General features: G+C 43.1%; 1 protein-coding gene across 5 annotated transcripts in view; it reads left to right on the forward strand.

Moving 5' to 3' along the window:
• The window catches only part of LOC106603998 (solute carrier family 12 member 7), a 141,868-nt gene that overhangs the window by 11,918 nt on the left and 112,104 nt on the right, over positions 1 to 17,846 (forward strand). The window contains exon 1 of one of the 5 annotated variants that reach the window (XM_045702781.1): positions 7,893 to 8,203. The exons of the other annotated variants lie outside the window; for them this stretch is intronic. Coding sequence (XP_045558737.1) covers positions 8,071 to 8,203 — 133 coding nt within the window. The 5' untranslated portion in view covers positions 7,893 to 8,070. Of the gene's footprint in view, positions 1 to 7,892; positions 8,204 to 17,846 lie in introns of those variants that run through there. 5 annotated transcript variants of the gene reach the window in all.

The following is a 17,846-nucleotide window of genomic DNA, read 5'->3' on the forward strand; positions in this document are numbered from 1 at the left end:
AGTTATTATAGGAATTATGACGTGTCGACTATTTCTCTCTATACCATTTGTATTTCATATACCATTTACTATTGGATGTTCTAATTGGCACTTTAGTATTGCCAGCCTAATCTCTGGAGTTGATAGGCTTGAAGTCATAAACAGCGCTGTGAAGCAAGCTTTGCTAAGAGCTGCTGGCAAACGCAGTAAAGTTTGAATGAATGCTTACGAGCCTGCTGCCGCCTACCACCGTTCAGTCAGACTGCTCTATCAAATCATAGACTTAATTATAATATAATAAACACAGAAATATGAGCCGTTGGTCATTAATATGGTCAAATCCGGAAACTATCATTTCGATGTTTATTCTTTCAGTGAAATACGGATCCGTTCTGTATTTTATCGAACAGCGGCAACCCTTAGTCTAAATATTGCTGTTACATTGCACAACCTTCAATGTTATGTCATAATTATGTAAAATTCTGGCAAATTAGTTCGCAACGAGCCAGGCGGCCCAAACTGTTGCATATACCCTGACTCTTGCGTTCTTTGCATGCAGAGAAGTGACACAATTTCCCTAGTTAATATTGCCAATGCTAACATGAATTTCTTTTAACTCAATATGCAAGTTTAAAAAATATACTTCTGTGTATTGATTTTAGGAAAGGCATTGATGTTTATGGTTAAGTACATTCGTGCAACGATTGTGCTTTTTCACGAATGCCCTTTTGTTAAATCATCCCCCGTTTAGCGAAGTAGGCTGTGATGCGATGATAATTTAACAGACACCGCATTGATTATATGCAATGCAGGACAAGCTAGTTAGCCTTGTAATATCATCAACCATGTGTAGTTAACTAGTGATTATGTGAAGATTGATTGTTTTTTTATAAGATAAGTTTAATGCTAGCTAGCAACTTACCTTGGCTCCTTGCTGCACTCGCGCAAACAGGTGGTCAGCCTGCCACGCAGTTTCCTCGTGGAATGCAATGTAATCGGCCATAATCGGCATCCAAAAATGCAGGTCACCGATTGTTATGAACTTGAAATAGGCCCTAATTATTCGGTCGACCTCTACTCCAGTGAGAGTACTTGATTACGATGGCGCCGGAGGGTCTTATCGGCTCTCAACCAACCATGCTATTTTATTTGTCTTATGACTGAAAAGAGCTTCTGGATATCAGAACTGCGATTGCTCACCTCAAACTGGACGAAGAGTTCTTCAATGAGTCGGACGGGAGGGATATACTACTAGACACACAACAGCAGCCTCTGGTAAGACACGGGGTGGGGGCCTATGCATATATGTGAACAACAGCTGGTGCACGATATCTAAGGAAGTCTCAAGGTTTTGCTCGCCTGAGGTAGTGTGGTCTACAGCTTATCATGAGACACTATCTACCTAGAGAGTTTTCATCTGTATTTTTTTTGCTGTCTACATACCACCACAGACCGATGCTGGCACTAAAACCACGCTCAATGAGCTGTATACCGCCATAAGCAAACAGGAAAATGCTCATCCAGAGGCGGCACTCCTAGTGGCCGGGGACTTTAATGCAGGGAAACTTCAATTAGTTTTACCTAATTTCTATCAGCATGTTAAATGTGAGGGAAAACAATTCTAGACCACCTTTACTCCACACACAGAGATGCGTACAAAACTCTCCCTCGCCTTCCATTTGGCAAATCTGACCATAATTCTGTCTGATAATTCCACCCTGATTCCTGCTTACAAGCTAATATTAAAGGAAGCACCAGTGACTCGGTCTATAAAAAAGTGGTCAGATGAAGCAGATGCTAAACTACAGGACTTCTTTGCTATCACAGACTGGAATATGTTACGGGATTCTTCTGATGGCATTGAGGAGTACACCACATCAGTCACTGGCTTTATCAATAAGTGCATCGAGGACATCATCCTCACAGTGACTGTAAGTACATACCCCAACCAGAAGCCATGGATTACAGGCAACATTCGCACTGAGTTACAGGGTAGAGCTGCCGCTTTCAAGTAGCGGGACTCTAACTCGGAAGCTTATATGAAATCCCGCCATGCCCTCCGACGAACCATCAATTCAGGACTAAGATCAAATCATACTACACCGGCTCCGGTGTCCTGAAGCTACTTCTGCGTTGTCTTGGCTGTGTGCTTAGGGTTGTTGTCCTGTTGGAAGGTGAACCTTTGCCACAGGTCCTGAGCGCTCTGGAGCAGGTTTTCATCAAGGATCTCTCTGTATTTTGCTCTCTTCATCTTTCCCTCATTCCTGACTAGTCTCCCAGTCCCCGCCGCTGAAAAAACATCCCACAGCATGATGGTTCCACCACCATGCTTCAACGTAGAGATGATGCAAGGTTTCCTCCAGACATGACGCTTGGTATTCAGGCCAAAGCGTTCAATCTTGGTTTCATCAGATAAGAGAATCTTGTTTCTTATGATCTGAGAGTCTTTAGGTGCTTATGGCAAAGTACAAGTGGGCTGTCATGTGCTTTTTACTGAGGAGTGGCTTCCGTGTGGCCACTCTACCATAAAGGCCTGGTTGGTGGAGTGCTGCAGAGATGGTAGTCCTTCTGGAAGGTTCTCCCATCTCCACAGAGGGACTCTGGAACTCTGTTAGAGTGACCATCGGGTTCTTGGTCACCTCCCCGACCAAGGCCCTTCTCCCCCGTTGGCTCAGTTTGGCCGAGCGGCCAGCTCTTGGTGGTTCCAAACTTCTTCCATTTAAGAATGATGGAGGCCACTGTGTCCTTGGGGATCTTCCCCAGATCTGTGCCTCAACACAATCCTGTCTCATATCTCTACATACAATTCCTTTGACTTTATGGCTTGGTTTTTGCCCTGACATCCACTGTCAACTGTGGGACCTTATATAGACAGGTGTGTGTCTTTCCAAATCATGTCCATTCAATTGAATTTACTACAGGTGGACTCAAATGAAGTTATAGAAACATCTCAAGGATGATAAATGGAAACAGGATGCACCTGAGTTGAATTTCAAGTCTCATAGCAAAGGGTCTGAATACTTATGTAAATAAGGTATTTCTGTTTTTTATGTTTAATACATTTGCAAACATTTGTAAAACCTGTTTTCGCTTTGTCGTTATGGGGTATTGTGTGTAGATTGATAGTATATATATATATATATATATATATATATATATATATATATATATATATATATATATATATATATATATATATATATATATATTTTATAATAAGGCTGTAACAAAATGTGGAAAAATAAGCGGTTTGAATACTTTCCGAATGCACTGTATGTTCCAGGATTCATCAGATGGCATTGAGGAGTTTACCACATCAGTCACCAGCTTCATTAATAAGTGAATCGACGACGTCGTCCCCACAGTGACCGTATGTACATATCCCAACCAGAAGCCATGGATTATAGGCAACATCCCACTGAGCTAAATTCTAAAGCTGCTTCATAAAGCTAGAGGGACACTTACCCGGAGGCTTATAAGAAATCCCAGTAGGCCCTCTGACGAACCATCAAACAGGCAAAGCATCAATACAGGACTAAGATCAAATCCTACTACTCTGATGCTCGTCGGATGTGGCAGGGTTTTCAAACTATCACAGATTACAAAGGGAACCCCAGCCATGAGCTACCCAGTGACACAAGCCTACTTGATGAGCTAAATGCCTTATATGCTTCCTTCGAGGCAAGCAACACTGAACCATGCGTGAGAACACCAGCTGTTCCGGATGACTGTGTTATCATGCTCTCAGTAGCCGATGTGAGACCTTTTTTAAACGGGTTAACGTTCACAAGGCCGCAGGGCCAGATGTATTACCAGGACGTGTACTCGGAGCATGTACTGACAAGCTGGCAAAAAAACATTTTCTACCTCTCCCTGACCCAGTCTGTAATAACTACATGTTTCAAGCGGTCCACCATAGTTCTTTTGCCCAAGAATGCCAAAGTAACCGGTCTAAATGGCTATCGCTCTGTAGCACTCACATTTGTAGCCATGAAATACTTTGAAAGGCTGGTCATGGTTCTTATCACCATCATCCCAGGCACCCTGGACCCACTCCAATTCGCATACCGCCCCAACCGATCCTCAGATTACACAATCTCTGTTGCACTCCATACTGCCCTTTCCCACTTGGACAAAAGGAACACCTACGTGAGAATGCTGTTAATTGATTACAGCTCAGTGTTCAACACAGTGGCGGTCAGTGGTGTTTAAGATGAGGGAGGACAATGTTTTACATTTTTTCATGAGCATGGCCTTTATTAAAGCATATTGGATGACTGTCATTCATATTCCATTCACCCAGTCCAATGTAACAGCAATAGGGTAAGGCTACTACATGATACTAAAATGTTCACTCTACCCATCATGAGGTTGCTACAGTCTAGGCTATGAATGAAAGTTTACAACAGGTGCACACAGGTCTAGAGAAAAATTGACACATTAAATACCGCCTTGCACACTCCTTGCACATCTAGCTGATATATGGTGTAGTCATTAGTCCAACAGTGACAAACAAGAGTTTCTATTGGACAAATTCAGGTAGGTTTATCCCCGTTTTGTTCCGATTGCTTCCATTTAAGAAACTTTTTTTTCAACAGAATTGGCGTAATCAATACAACTCTGATCACGCAGAAAACACAGTTCACTTTCATAGCTGCCACGTTGTATTCCTTCTTGCATCTATGAGCTCTCCTTCTCTCACTTTTTCCCTTCGCTTGTTTACTTCAATGCACAACACATCAATTGTATGTGATCCAGTGAAAAAAAATGTTCCAAACCATATCATTACCGCTACACACAGTCTACATCGTTGTCCCCATATTAGCTAAAGTAACGTCATAGTCAGCATAGCTAATAGAACTAACGTGTTAGTAAACCCACTACAATCATGCCGTAACGTTAGTGTATAGTCAGTAAGCAGTTTAGCAGTTACACCGGCAGGCCCCGGTGGCAATAAATTAGTAAAACTATAAAAGCTTACCTTGACTTGAAAGAGTTCCTGTGTTGTGTTGTATAGTCATAGCCAGCTAGCTAACATAGCATCCCTCTGTTTGAGCAGGGTGTCCTAATAGGCTAAATTAGATTGCTGCATTTGCTAAGTAAGTGAAACTGAAATTTTCATTTTTTAAGAAATGTATTTGTTCATAACTGTTCAACTGGTGCTACCCTACAGAGTACTGTTGAGGCTACTGTAGACTTTCTTTCTAAAATAGTGTTTTAATAAATTATTTGGTGATGTGATTATATTTAGTATAGTTTTATCTAAAAAGGATACATTTTTACATTACACATTTTTGTTTTATTCACTGAAGAGGATTGTGTCCTCCCCTTCCTCCTCGAAAGAGCCTCCACTTTTTCAACACCATAGTGCCCTTGAAAGTCATCATTAAGCTAAAAACCCTGGGACTGAACACCTCCCTCTGCAACTGAAGGGTAGGCAATACGAGCTCTGGGGGCCCATGCACCTGTCATCGATGTCTATTTTTGTATTTATTTAATAATTCATTTTGATAATAACCATCCAAAAACTAACTTGTAAATCTCTTTAATTTCATTATGTACTAGGAAGATAAGTGTTTGTTTGACAGCCATTGGAAAAAGTGGTAGGCTGAATTTTTTTATTTATTTTTTGGATGGTTTGTCCTCAGGTTTTTGCCTGCCGTATCAGATCTGTTATACTCACAGACATTATTTTAACCGTTTTTGAAACTTTAGAGTGTTTTCTATCCAAATCTACCAATTATATGCATATCCTAGCTTCCGGGCCTGAGTAACAGGCAGTTTACTTTGGGTATGCTTTTCATCCAGATGTCAAAATACTGCCCCCTAGCCCAAAGAGGTTAACTGTATAGGAAGTTCTGGGGACAGGTCATCAGGATACTGGACAGCCAATAAATTGGCAGATGCAAACAGATTATCATCTTTAGCAGACAACAGTTCTTGAGGGCTTGAACAAAAAAGCTGTTTGCGATTTCGTTCATACTGGTGAACCGGCATTGTGTGGTTGCAATATCAACAGTCTCTTATCTCTGGTATATCTTAGGATGCATTATTCAAGACTAAGTTTAAATTGTTTTGCAGAGTAATGGACATATAATGCACAATGTCTCAGGAAAGACTGTCTGGGTTGGCAATACTCCGTATAGAAAACAGTATGGCCCCCAACCTGGACCTACAGGCCATGGTGAGGACATTTGCACACACAAAAAGCGGACTTCAGGACACCAGGGGAGTCTCTCAAGTTGGATTTAATTTAATTTACCTTAAATATATTGCAGCCGATTTGTGTAGGCTATTAGCCAGACAAAACCCGTTCAACAATAAATAGTGGCTGAATGTATCCTTATGCCGACTACTTTTTTCACCTAATTGTTTGGCTATTTGATGCGTAATTTTTATAAAAAGTTAATAAATCGCAGCTAAATACGAGACATAGCTAAAGATAGTACACTGCATAATGAAACAATCCCTAGTTAGCTAGTGTTTTGAGGGTGGACTAGAGCATTCTTGATGCACACGGGAAACTGTTGAGTGTGGAAAAAAACAGCAGCATTGCAGTTTTTGACACACTCAAAACGGTGCGCCTGGCACCTACTACCATACCCCATTCAAAGGCACTTAAATCTTTTGTCTTGTCCATTCAACCTCTGAATGGCACTCCTTGTCTCAAGGCTTAAAAATCCTTCTTTAAATGGTCTCCTCCCCTTCATCTACACTGATTGAAGTCGATTTAACAAGTGACCTCAATAAGGGATCATAGCGCTCACCTGGATTCACCTGGTCAGTCTGTGTCATGGAAAGAGCAGGTGTTCATAATGCGTTGTACACTCAGTGTACAGACATGTTATTCACTGTGTTATTTCAATTTTCTATGTGTATTTAAAAAAATCTTATCTTTAACTCTGCGCTGTTGGAAAAGGACCTGTCAGTTAGCATTTCACTGTTAGTCTACACCTGTTGTCTATGAAGCATGTGACAAATAAAATGTGATTTTAATGTTACAAACCCTCCACTTCTTGCTGCTTGTGTGTGTTTGTGCATTGTGTCGGTTTGGCCCAGCCCAACTCTCTCTGCGAGGGTGGGTTTGTGGTTCAGGTGACCAAGGAGAGGATCTCACCCCACCCCCATCAGAGGAACTCCATTATCAATGCAGTCTGCTTCCTATTCTGTACTCTCACTCAGACAGTACTGCGCAGCTAGCCGTGCGCAGACAGCCCTGGGCAACTAGCCGTGCGCAGACAGCCCTGGGCAGCTAGCCGTGCGCAGGCAGCCCTGGGCAGCTAGCCGTGCGCAGGCAGCCCTGGGCAGCTAGCCGTGCGCAGGCAGCCCTGGGCAACTAGCCGTGCGCAGGCAGCCCTGGGCAGCTAGCCGTAAGCAGAGCGAGAGCTGTTCCAGAGTGCACATACTGGAAATTCCTTTCATGCCAAACCAAAATCCCAGTAATTTATCATGCCTGCTTCTTTTGACCTGCTTGTTGGTATGTCTAAAAGAGGTCGGTGGTAAAACACATGGCAAATTAAAACCAAGCTAAAGACCTACTTCCTGCATTGTGGGAATGCTTCTCTGCAGGTAAATTGATTAACACTTCCGTTGTTTAATACCTCCCCTAATTTGAAATGCAGACAGCCCCCATGGTTTAACAACACCTTCCACCTCTCCTAATTTGTCAGTTACCCACTATGTATAAAAGGGCTATACCTGCAAGAAAGTGATCAATAAGGGGCTGTTTGAAAGGGACTCATACAAACATTATATATTTTACAGGTCTTACGTCTGAAATGGGTCAAAAACCCTACACAACCTGACGTTAGTGTGTGTCGAGCCGAGTCTGCCTCTAAAGGGTGGGGCAGTTCAGTGCTTCCTTATTTGGAGAGGGGGGCTGGTCACATGGGGCCCATGGTAACCAAGCGATAGGGGAGAAAACTGAGAACCTTGAACCGACGGCAGAGCACGAGCCCACAGGGACAGAGAGTGAGAGGGAAGGAGGTACAGGGAACAAAAGCAGACAACAGAACAGAGAGAAACAGAACAAGGAGCGAGGAAGAGATAAGTGAGGGACAGGCAGAACACTGATAAGCACATGGTGTGAAAATGCCTACAAACTTCACAGTGGTTCCTGTGAAGGATGCCAGGAAGTCCCGGGAAGAGGAGGAGGAGTATGATGAAGATGATGTGGATGACAACAATGTCTTCAGAGAGGAAGACGAGGCTGCCCCCTTCCCAGGTGAGAGGCGGAAATTCTGGGGCTTTTGTTCTCCACACAACTTACTCCCTCTGCACTGCAAAGGAGATGAGGACATGACTTGTGGGCTGGAGTAGCTGTTGCTAAGTTGCAATTGAGCACGGCTCTGTCGTTTTGTCAGATCAGGTGTATAGTGAAGGGACGTGGTGGTGTATTGACAGATCAGGTGTATCGTGAAGGGACATGGTGGTGTATTGACAGATCAGGTGTATCGTGAAGGGACATGGTGGTGTATTGACAGATCAGGTGTATCGTCAGATCAGGTATTTGATCACGACGGAGGTGGTTGGTGATGGAAAGGTCCAAGCAGCTCACTTCCTTGACCCTAACAAAGATGATGGCCAGGGCATTATAGGGCTACAGTTGCTTTGGCTATACATGTTGTGTTAAGCAGCTTTTTCCTCTAGTTTTGTTGGTTTCTCAAGTAATAAAGATGGGAGGCAGTAGACGGGGTCAGACAAGTGTTTCCACATACTCCGAGGCTTTTTGGTTTGTTTTGTCCCGACTCACACACATGCCCCTCCTCTCTTTCTGTCTTGCTGATACAGTTTTGCTACCACACTTCCTGATCTCATTGATCCCTTCCCTCAGTCTCTCCATAGTCACACTGTCAGAAATAATTAGCCTTAGCATCCAGAGACATAATAATACATCTTCTCTAATTGAGACGCCAGTGTCTTTCTGTCCGTTAGCATGCTGCTACACACTACAATACAGCTAACCACTGCAAATCATCATCAATTCTCCCGTGAACCCGAGCCAATTGTGAATAACGAGCCATAACAAGGGAATGTCATTAGCTGAGTCTTCCCACAAGTCTGTGCTAACAGACTCCACACAGCCCCCATTGTTGTGCCAAACCGTTGCTGTTATTTTTGTTTTTCCACTGTTTCACATGGCGAGGGACAAACCGGTTCCACCGCGACGCGCAATTATGGCTACCCGCTGCGTGAGATCTGACAGACTGGGAAGAAGAGTGGTGGCTGGTTATATTATGGCTGGTTATATCAGCTCTCTGGCAGAGGTCTATCTATGTGGCTCAGAGGGTCGGGCAGGGTTTAAAACCCATGCATTGACATTGTTTACTTGGAGACTGCCAGAAAGAAAGGGAGAGTCTGATAGAGGTCAATGTTATTGGCTTCCTGTTGGTTCTCTGTGGGGAGAGTTAAGATTCCACCTCCTCAGAGGGATCTGTAATGGGTCTGGTTCCTGCTTTGTAGTACCTGTATAATACTGAATCACTCCCCATAATAACAATACTAGACTTTGGTTAAATGAAAAACATGGGGACATTTGAGTCAATCATGACCTCTGGTGCAGCGTCCAAGGCACTGCATCTCAGTGCTAGAGGTGTCACTACAGACACCCTGGTTCGAATCCAGGCTGTATCACAACCGGCCGTGATTGTGCACCGCCCTATGGGACTCCCAATTGGCCCAGCGTCGGGTTTGGCCGGTGTAGGCCGTCATTGTAAATAAGAATTTGTTCTTAAGTGACTTGCCTAGTTAAATAAAGGTGAAATAAAAAAAGTTGTTTAAGTGTCTATTGTCTTTACCCCAATACGTTTTTGCTCAATGACGCAGCAGATATTGGAGGGAAGGCAAGCAACTCCTCATGTTTGTCTGTTACTGTCTGTGTCGGTCTCTGTCGGTCTGTGTCGGTCTCTGTCGGTCTGTGTCGGTCTCTGTCGGTCTGTCTGTCTCTGTCGGTCTGTCTGTCTCTGTCGGTCTGTCTGTCTCTGTCGGTCTGTCTGTCTCTGTCGGTCTCTGTCGGTCTGTCTGTCTCTGTCGGTCTCTGTCGGTCTGTCTGTCTCTGTCGGTCTGTCTGTCTGTGTCGGTCGGTCTGTCTGCGGTCGGTCGGTCTGTCTGCGGTCTGTCTGTCTGTCTGCGGTCTGTCTGTCTGTCTGTCTGTCTGTCTGTGTCGGTCTGTGTCTGCAGATCATTTGTCATCTGCCTTCCCTCTGTCTTTAGGAGTATTTAAACCTGAACTGGAATGAAACAAAACCTGACATCTGTGTCAAATTATTCCTGAGTGTAAAAAACCCCATTGAATAACAGGGTAGGAGTAAACCATTTCAGATGTAGCATGCACTGAAGCATCTCACTCAAAGGTTTACAAAGCTAAAGCCATCGTGCTTTTAGCATATTGCACTAACCAGCCAAACTAAACAGCCTGGCTAGTTCAATTCAACCTTTGCTTGGAAAAGACTTAGCTTTTTCTATAAACAGGCATCTTTTGAAAATAATAAATGTTTGTTGACATTTCGAAAATTGATTTTAGACAAAACTGGTGATTTTAGACAAAACTGTCCTTTCGTGTCCTGTGGTTTAGTACACAAATGAATTAAATGGGAATTTTGAGCTGAGCTGAATGTAGTGCTCTCTGAATGAGAAGCACAGCTTTTCTTTATGTTCGTCCAACTGGAATTCACATTGACCCAAAGTAATCTGTGCTGATGGCCTGTTTGCTTAGTGGACTTGGAAAACAATGCAGTTGGATGAATATAACGTTAGGTTGCAACTGGTGGATTTTTACCATGCATGTGTATGGCCTTTGACATGAATAGACTATAATGGACACAGTTGAAAATTGTGTACCAGACAAACGGTACATAAAGATAAGTCAAGGTGTTCAGTTTGCTGCGGTGTGTCTCTGCAGGACAGATGGTCACTGTACTGGGGACGTGGCATGTGTTTCCTGTTTTCTTTTTTTTTCTCTCCAGGCCTGATATTGTTTAAAACCAGGCTGTGTTGCTGTGGTAGTGGTGGCGGCGTTAGCTCTACCAGATCTCGTGCTTTCGTAGTTGCGCAGTGGTCGTTACCGGTTAATAAGCAGATGGCATCAAATAGCTCTCTAGATCATTCTCAGTATTTCCAACCTGTTTCCTCCAGCTCTCATACGTACACCGTGTGTCTAAAGTCCTGTGTAGTACACCGTGTGTCTAAAGTCCTGTGTAGTACACCGTGTGTCTAAAGTCCTGTGTAGTACACCGTGTGTCTAAAGTCCTGTGTAGTACACCGTGTGTCTAAAGTCCTGTGTAGTACACCGTGTGTCTAAAGTCCTGTGTAGTACACCGTGCGTCTAAAGTCATGTGTAGTACACCGTGCGTCTAAAGTCCTGTGTAGTACACCGTGCGTCTAAAGTCCTGTGAAGTACACCGTGCGTCTAAAGTCCTGTGTAGTACACCGTGCGTCTAAAGTCCTGTGTAGTACACCGTGCGTCTAAAGTCCTGTGTAGTACACCGTGCGTCTAAAGTCCTGTGTAGTACACCGTGCGTCTAAAGTCCTGTGTAGTACACCGTGCGTCTAAAGTCCTGTGTAGTACACTGTGCGTCTAAAGTCCTGTGTAGTACACCGTGCGTCTAAAGTCCTGTGAAGTACACCGTGCGTCTAAAGTCCTGTGTAGTACACCGTGCGTCTAAAGTCCTGTGTAGTACACCGTGCGTCTAAAGTCCTGTGTAGTACACCGTGCGTCTAAAGTCCTGTGTAGTACACCGTGCGTCTAAAGTCCTGTGTAGTACACCGTGCGTCTAAAGTCCTGTGTAGTACACCGTGTATTTTCACTACTAGCACACTCCTTTTTGGCAATGCAAGCCAATTATAGACTGTGAGCAGGCTGTACAATCTAGTGGTTACTATTTGAAACCTGCAGAACCAGTCCAGGAATATATTTTTTTTTTAACGTACCCTTCATTCCTGACATGCCATGACCTGACTACTGTTATCTTTTGATACTACCAGACGAATTCAGAAGGAATCATAAGATTCAGCTCCATTTATGGATTATTCTAGTTGTAAACCTGGAAAATATTAACAATACAGTAGTTATCATATGTACGTACAGTAGTTATCTTATGTACGTTACCATTACATAAATATATATATCGACTGATAAAAGAATGACTTCACGAGCATATTGCAACAACTCATGTGAAGGAAGCAGAACATGGATGTAGGAACTACGATCACTTCTGCCTCGTACTGACCCTGACCTCCCTGAGTTCAGCATGATTCCTCCATGCTCCTATGCCCTGCGGTGTTGCTCAACGCTTAGTTGTTTTTACTGAACTCTGTACTGAGGTCAGCTTGCTCCAACAGCAGGTCCTAGATGTATTCTGAGGCAGGTTCCGTTGCAGTACAGCCCAACTCCACAGACAGTGTAGACCAACTGTGTCTCCAAGTCATGCCACGCCCATTGGGAGTCATGGAGCACAATGCGTTTTCTAAACACACGTGCACACATCTCTGGAATTCCGAAGACGGCTCAGCCGAGTTGTTCCTCTGAGCGCCTGTCCTGGGCTGAGGATTGTGTAATCTAATGTGTTCATTTGGAATGTTTACAGTTGAAGGGAGGGAGTCACATGTCAAAAGAGGAGCATGGCCTCTCACACTCCTTTGCCTCAGGGGAAGCGTTTGCACTGCACAGGAAGCCGGTTGTGTGAGCCGGTTGTGAATGAAGAGTCTCTCTGGGAATCTATGTTCTCTTGAGTAATGGCAGCCCACCCTCAAGCCTTCGCCCACACACCAGCAGCACTCGTGCTTTCATACTCATTTAACTGGCAGGCTCTGTATCACTGGTGTGTTTGTAAAAAGCCTAGTTGGTCAAATAAAAGCAGTTAAACGGATTGGTTGAGAGCCTGGGACGAGTCGGAGCTACATTGACCTCCTCCAATCACACGTCCTGTTTCCAAGCCCTATGAAGCCTCACCACACAGCCCCTCTCCAGGGTGCTTGACCCGCAATGTGGCACCACTGATAAGCACCCTGTGTGTTCCCCCCTCAGCCATCACACAGGCACAGTACTGCGTAACACAAGTTGCTTTCCATGCTATTTCCTTAGGCAACGGCTCAGTACCAACCTGCCCTGAGGAGAAAATATTCAACAATAGCCTTCGTTTCATTGACAGAGCATCTATATTTGATAACACTTGAACCCTCTGTCATAAGGCCTACATAGAACTGTTATGTCATAAGGCCTGCATACAGCCTACATATAATTATTATGTCATAAGGCCCACATAGAGCCTACATATAACTTATGTCATAAGGCCTACATAGAGCCTACATATAATAACAATTCTAATGTCAAAGGGCCCAGATATAGCCTACGTAGAAGTGTTATGTCATAAGGCCTGCATAGAACTGTTATTATAAAGCCTACATAGAACCAATAATATGATAATTAGGTCCCTCATGGAATCTAGGCATTACAGCAGAATTCAACAATATAAAAACATGTGAATTCTAGCGAATCAACTAAATGTAACAAAAAGTATTTATTTGCCAAAGTTTGTCATAAGACATGAACAGAATGCATCAGTAATTTGTATTTCCTGTGTACTAAGCTGACACATGGAATTGTTTTAAGATGGTCATACCATGGATAATTTAGCTATTTTATAAAAAAATGTAGTACCCCTTTAGGAAAAAAATAAATGCACCTTTAAAATATTGAATTTGGCCTTTACTACTATAGCCCATAGAAACACATTGAATAAAACATTCATAAATGGCAAAAAGACAGTCAAAAAATGTATTGTAAGGAATAAGGTTTTGAAGTGTCTGTCCTACAGTACATTCGGAAAGTATTCGGACCCCTTCCCTTTTCCCATATTTGTTATTATTCTAAAATTTATTAAATTGATTTCCCTCATCAATCTACACACAATACCCCACAATGATAAAGCAACAAAAATTGTTTTTAGAAATGTTACCAAATGTATTAAAAATAGAAAACAGAGATGCCTTATTTACATAAGTATTCAGACCTGTTGCTATGAGACTCGAAATTGAGCTCAGGTGCATCCTGTTTCCCTTAATCATCTTTGAGATGTTTCTACAACTTGGAGTCCACCTGTGGTAAATTCAATTGATTGGACATGATTTGGAAAAGCACACAACTGTCTATAATAGATCCCAGGTGTAGACCTTACAGGATGCTTACGAGCCCCTAACCAACAATGCAGTTTAAAAAAGATAAGATTAAGAGATAAAGATAACAATTAATTAAAGAGCAGCAGTAAAAAATAATAATATATACAGGGGGGTGTCACGGCTGTTTGAAGGAGCGGACCAAGTTGCAGCGTGTTCGTAGTTCCACATATTTATTTATTCGTGAAACGTAATGCCATACACTGAATACTTGAACTAACAAAAACAACAAACCGTGACGCAGAGAGGAAAACACACTACTCAAAAAATAATAACCCACAAAACAAGAAGAGAAAAACCCCTACTTAAATATGATCTATAATCAGAGGCAACAAGGATCAGCTGCCTCCAATTAGAGATCAACCCAAACAAGCCCAACATAGAAATAGAAAAACTAGAACTTAAACATCGAAATAGAAAACATAGAACACCCCGTCACGCCCTGTCCTACTCTACTATTGAAAATTACATCTTACTAGTGTCAGGACGTGACGCGGTGCCGGTACAGAGTCAATGTGCGGGGGCACCAGTTAGTTGAGGTAGTATATACAGTTGAAGTTGGAAGTTTACATACACTTATGTTGGAGTCATTAAAACTCGTTTTTCAACCACTCCACAAATTTCTTGTTAACAAACTATAGTTTTGGCAAGTCAGTTAGGACATCTACTTTGTGCATGACACAAGTAATTTTTCCAACAATTGTTTACAGACAGATTATTTCACTTTAAATTCACTGTATCACAATTCCAGTGGGTCAGAAGTTTACATACACTAAATTGACTGTGCCTTTTAATTTAACAGCTTGGAAAAATTCCAGAAATTATGTCATGGCTTTAGAAGCTTCTCATAGGCTAATTGATATAATTTGATTCAATTGGAGGTGTACCTGTGGATGTATTTCAAGGCCTACCTTCAAACTCAGTGCCTCTTTAGTTGACATCATGGGAAAATCAATAGAAATCAGCCAAGACCTCAGAAAAAAAATTGAGAACTCCACAAGTCTGGTTCATCCTTGGGAGCAATTTACAAACACCTGAAGGTACCACGTTCATCTGTACAAACAATAGTACGCAAGTATAAACACCATGGGACCACGCAGCCGTCATACCGGTTAGGAAGGAGATGCGTTCGGTCTCCTAGAGATGAATGTACTTTGGCGTGAACAACAGCAAAGGACCTTGTGAAGATGCTGGAGGAAACGGGTAGAAAGTATCTATATCCACAGTAAAACGAGTCCTATATCGACATAACCTGAAAGGCCGCTCAGCAAGGAAGAAGCCACTGCTCTAAAACCGCCATAAAAAAGCCAGACTACGGTTTGCAACTGCACATGGGGACAAAGATCGTACCTTTTGGAGAAATGTCCTCTGGTCTGATGAAACAAAAATAGAACTGTTTGGCCATAATGACCATCGTTATGTTTGGAGGAAAAAGGGGGAGGCTTGCAAGCCGAAGAACACCATCCCAACCGTGAAGCACAGGGGTGGCAGCATCATGTTGTGGGGGTGCTTTGCTGCAGGAGGGACTGGTGCACTTCACAAAATAGATGGCATCATGAAGATGGAAAATTATGTGGATATATTGAAGCAACATCTCAAGACATCAGTCAGGAAGTTAAAGCTTGGTCACAAATGGGTCTTCCAAATGGACACTGACCCCAAGCATACTTCCAAAGTTGTGGCAAAATGGCTTAAGGACAACAAAGTCAAGGTATTGGAGTGGCCATCACAAAGCCCTGACCTCAATCCTATAGAAAATGAGTGGGCAGAACTGAAAAAGCGTGTGCAAGCAAGGAGGCCTACAAACCTGACTGTTACACCAGCTCTGTCAGGAGGAATGGGCCAAAATTCACCCAACTTATTGTGGGAAGCTTGTGGAAGGCTACCCAAAATGTTTGACCCAAGTTAAACAATTTAAAGGCAATGCTACCAAATACTAATTGAGTGTATGTAAACTTCTGACCCACTGGGAATGTGATGAAAGAAATAAAAGCTGAAATCATTCTCTCTGCAATTATTCTGACATTTCACATTCTTAAAGGGGTGATCCGAGCTGAGCTTAGACGGAATTTTTACTACGATTCAATGTCAGGAATTGTGAAAAACGGAGTTTAAATGTATTTGGCTAAGGTGTATGTAAACTTCAGACTTCAACTGTACATGTAGGTAGAGTTAATTACAGTGACTATGCATAGATGACAACAGAGAGTGGCAGTGGTGTGGAGAAGAGAAGGAAGGGAGGAGGGCAATGCGATAGTCTGGGTAGCCATTTGACCAGATGTTCAGGAGTCTTATGGCTTGGGGGTAGAAGCTGTTTAGAAGACTCTTGGACTTAGACTTGGCGCTCCTGTAACGCTTGCCGTGCGGAAGCAGAGTGAACAATCTATGACTAGGGTGGCTGGAGTCTTTGACAAATTTTAGGGCCTTCCTCTGACACCGCCTGGTATAGAGGTCCTGGATGACAGGAAGCTTGGCCCCAGTGATGTACTGGGTCATTTGCCCTACCCTCTGTAGTGCCTTGCGGTCAGAGGCCGAGCAGTTGCCATACCGGGCAGTGATGCAACCAGTCAGGATGCTCTCGATGGTGCAGCTGTAGAACCTTTTGAGGATCTGAGGACCCATGCCAAGTCTTTTCAGTCTCCTGAGGGTGAATAAGTTTTGTTGTGCCCGCTTCACAGCTGTCTTGGTGTGCTTGGACCATGTTAGTTTGTTGGTGATGTGGACACCAAGGAACTTGAAGCTCTCAACCTGCTCCACTGCAGCCCCGTCGATGACAATGGGGGCTTGCTCGGTCCTCTTTTTCCTGTAGTCCACAATCATCTCCTTTGTCTTGATCACGTTGAGGGATAGGTTGTTGTCCTGGCACCACACGGCCAGGTCTCTGACCACCTCCCTATAGGCTGTCTCATTTTTGTCGGTGATCAGGCCTACCACTGTTGTGTCATCTGCAAATTTACTGATTGTGTTGGAGTCGTGCCTGGCCGTGCAGTCATGAGTGAACAGGGAGTACAGGGAGCACGCACTCCTGAGGGGTCCCTGTGTTGAGGATCAGCGTGGCAGATATGTTGTTACCTACCCTTACCACCTGAGGGCGTCCTGTTAGGAAGTCCAGAATCCAGTTGTGTAGGGAGGTGGAAGCAGTATAACCATAGAAGCAGTAACCATTTGGAAGCAGTATAACCATAGAGATCATTTTCAGTTAGTATGAGTATAATGGAGAGTCAATTCGCACTTTCTTTTTATATTGGGTCTTTGTCCAGCTCCTGTGGTTAGTTTGGATGTGCGTAAAACCCGCCGTAGTCTAAATTGCCTGTAACTGTATTTAGACATCGTATCTTTTTATTTTGTTTATTTAGCCTTTTTAAAACAAGTTGTTTAATTTTTATTCAGATTTTATTTGAATTATACAGTGTATTTTTATGCCTTATCAGTAGCCTAGTGAATTTAATCTTGCTTATTGACTACGTTTGGCATGTCCATGTCCCGACTGTAATTTACAGTATACCTAGTCCCTATATCAGTGGTGAATGCTATAGCCTATGTTTACCAATATATTTCCATTTTGAAGCAATGTAACTAGGACAATGGGGACTGGAAACATGTTCAACACATAGTTTAGCAAATATGGGGCAGGCTATTTAATGAACTAGGCTTTAACGGACTAAGATTCGAATTGGAGTTGATGACAATGCAAT

Source organism: Salmo salar, chromosome ssa19 (genome assembly GCF_905237065.1).
Source record: "Salmo salar chromosome ssa19, Ssal_v3.1, whole genome shotgun sequence".
Taxonomy (NCBI): domain Eukaryota; kingdom Metazoa; phylum Chordata; class Actinopteri; order Salmoniformes; family Salmonidae; genus Salmo; species Salmo salar.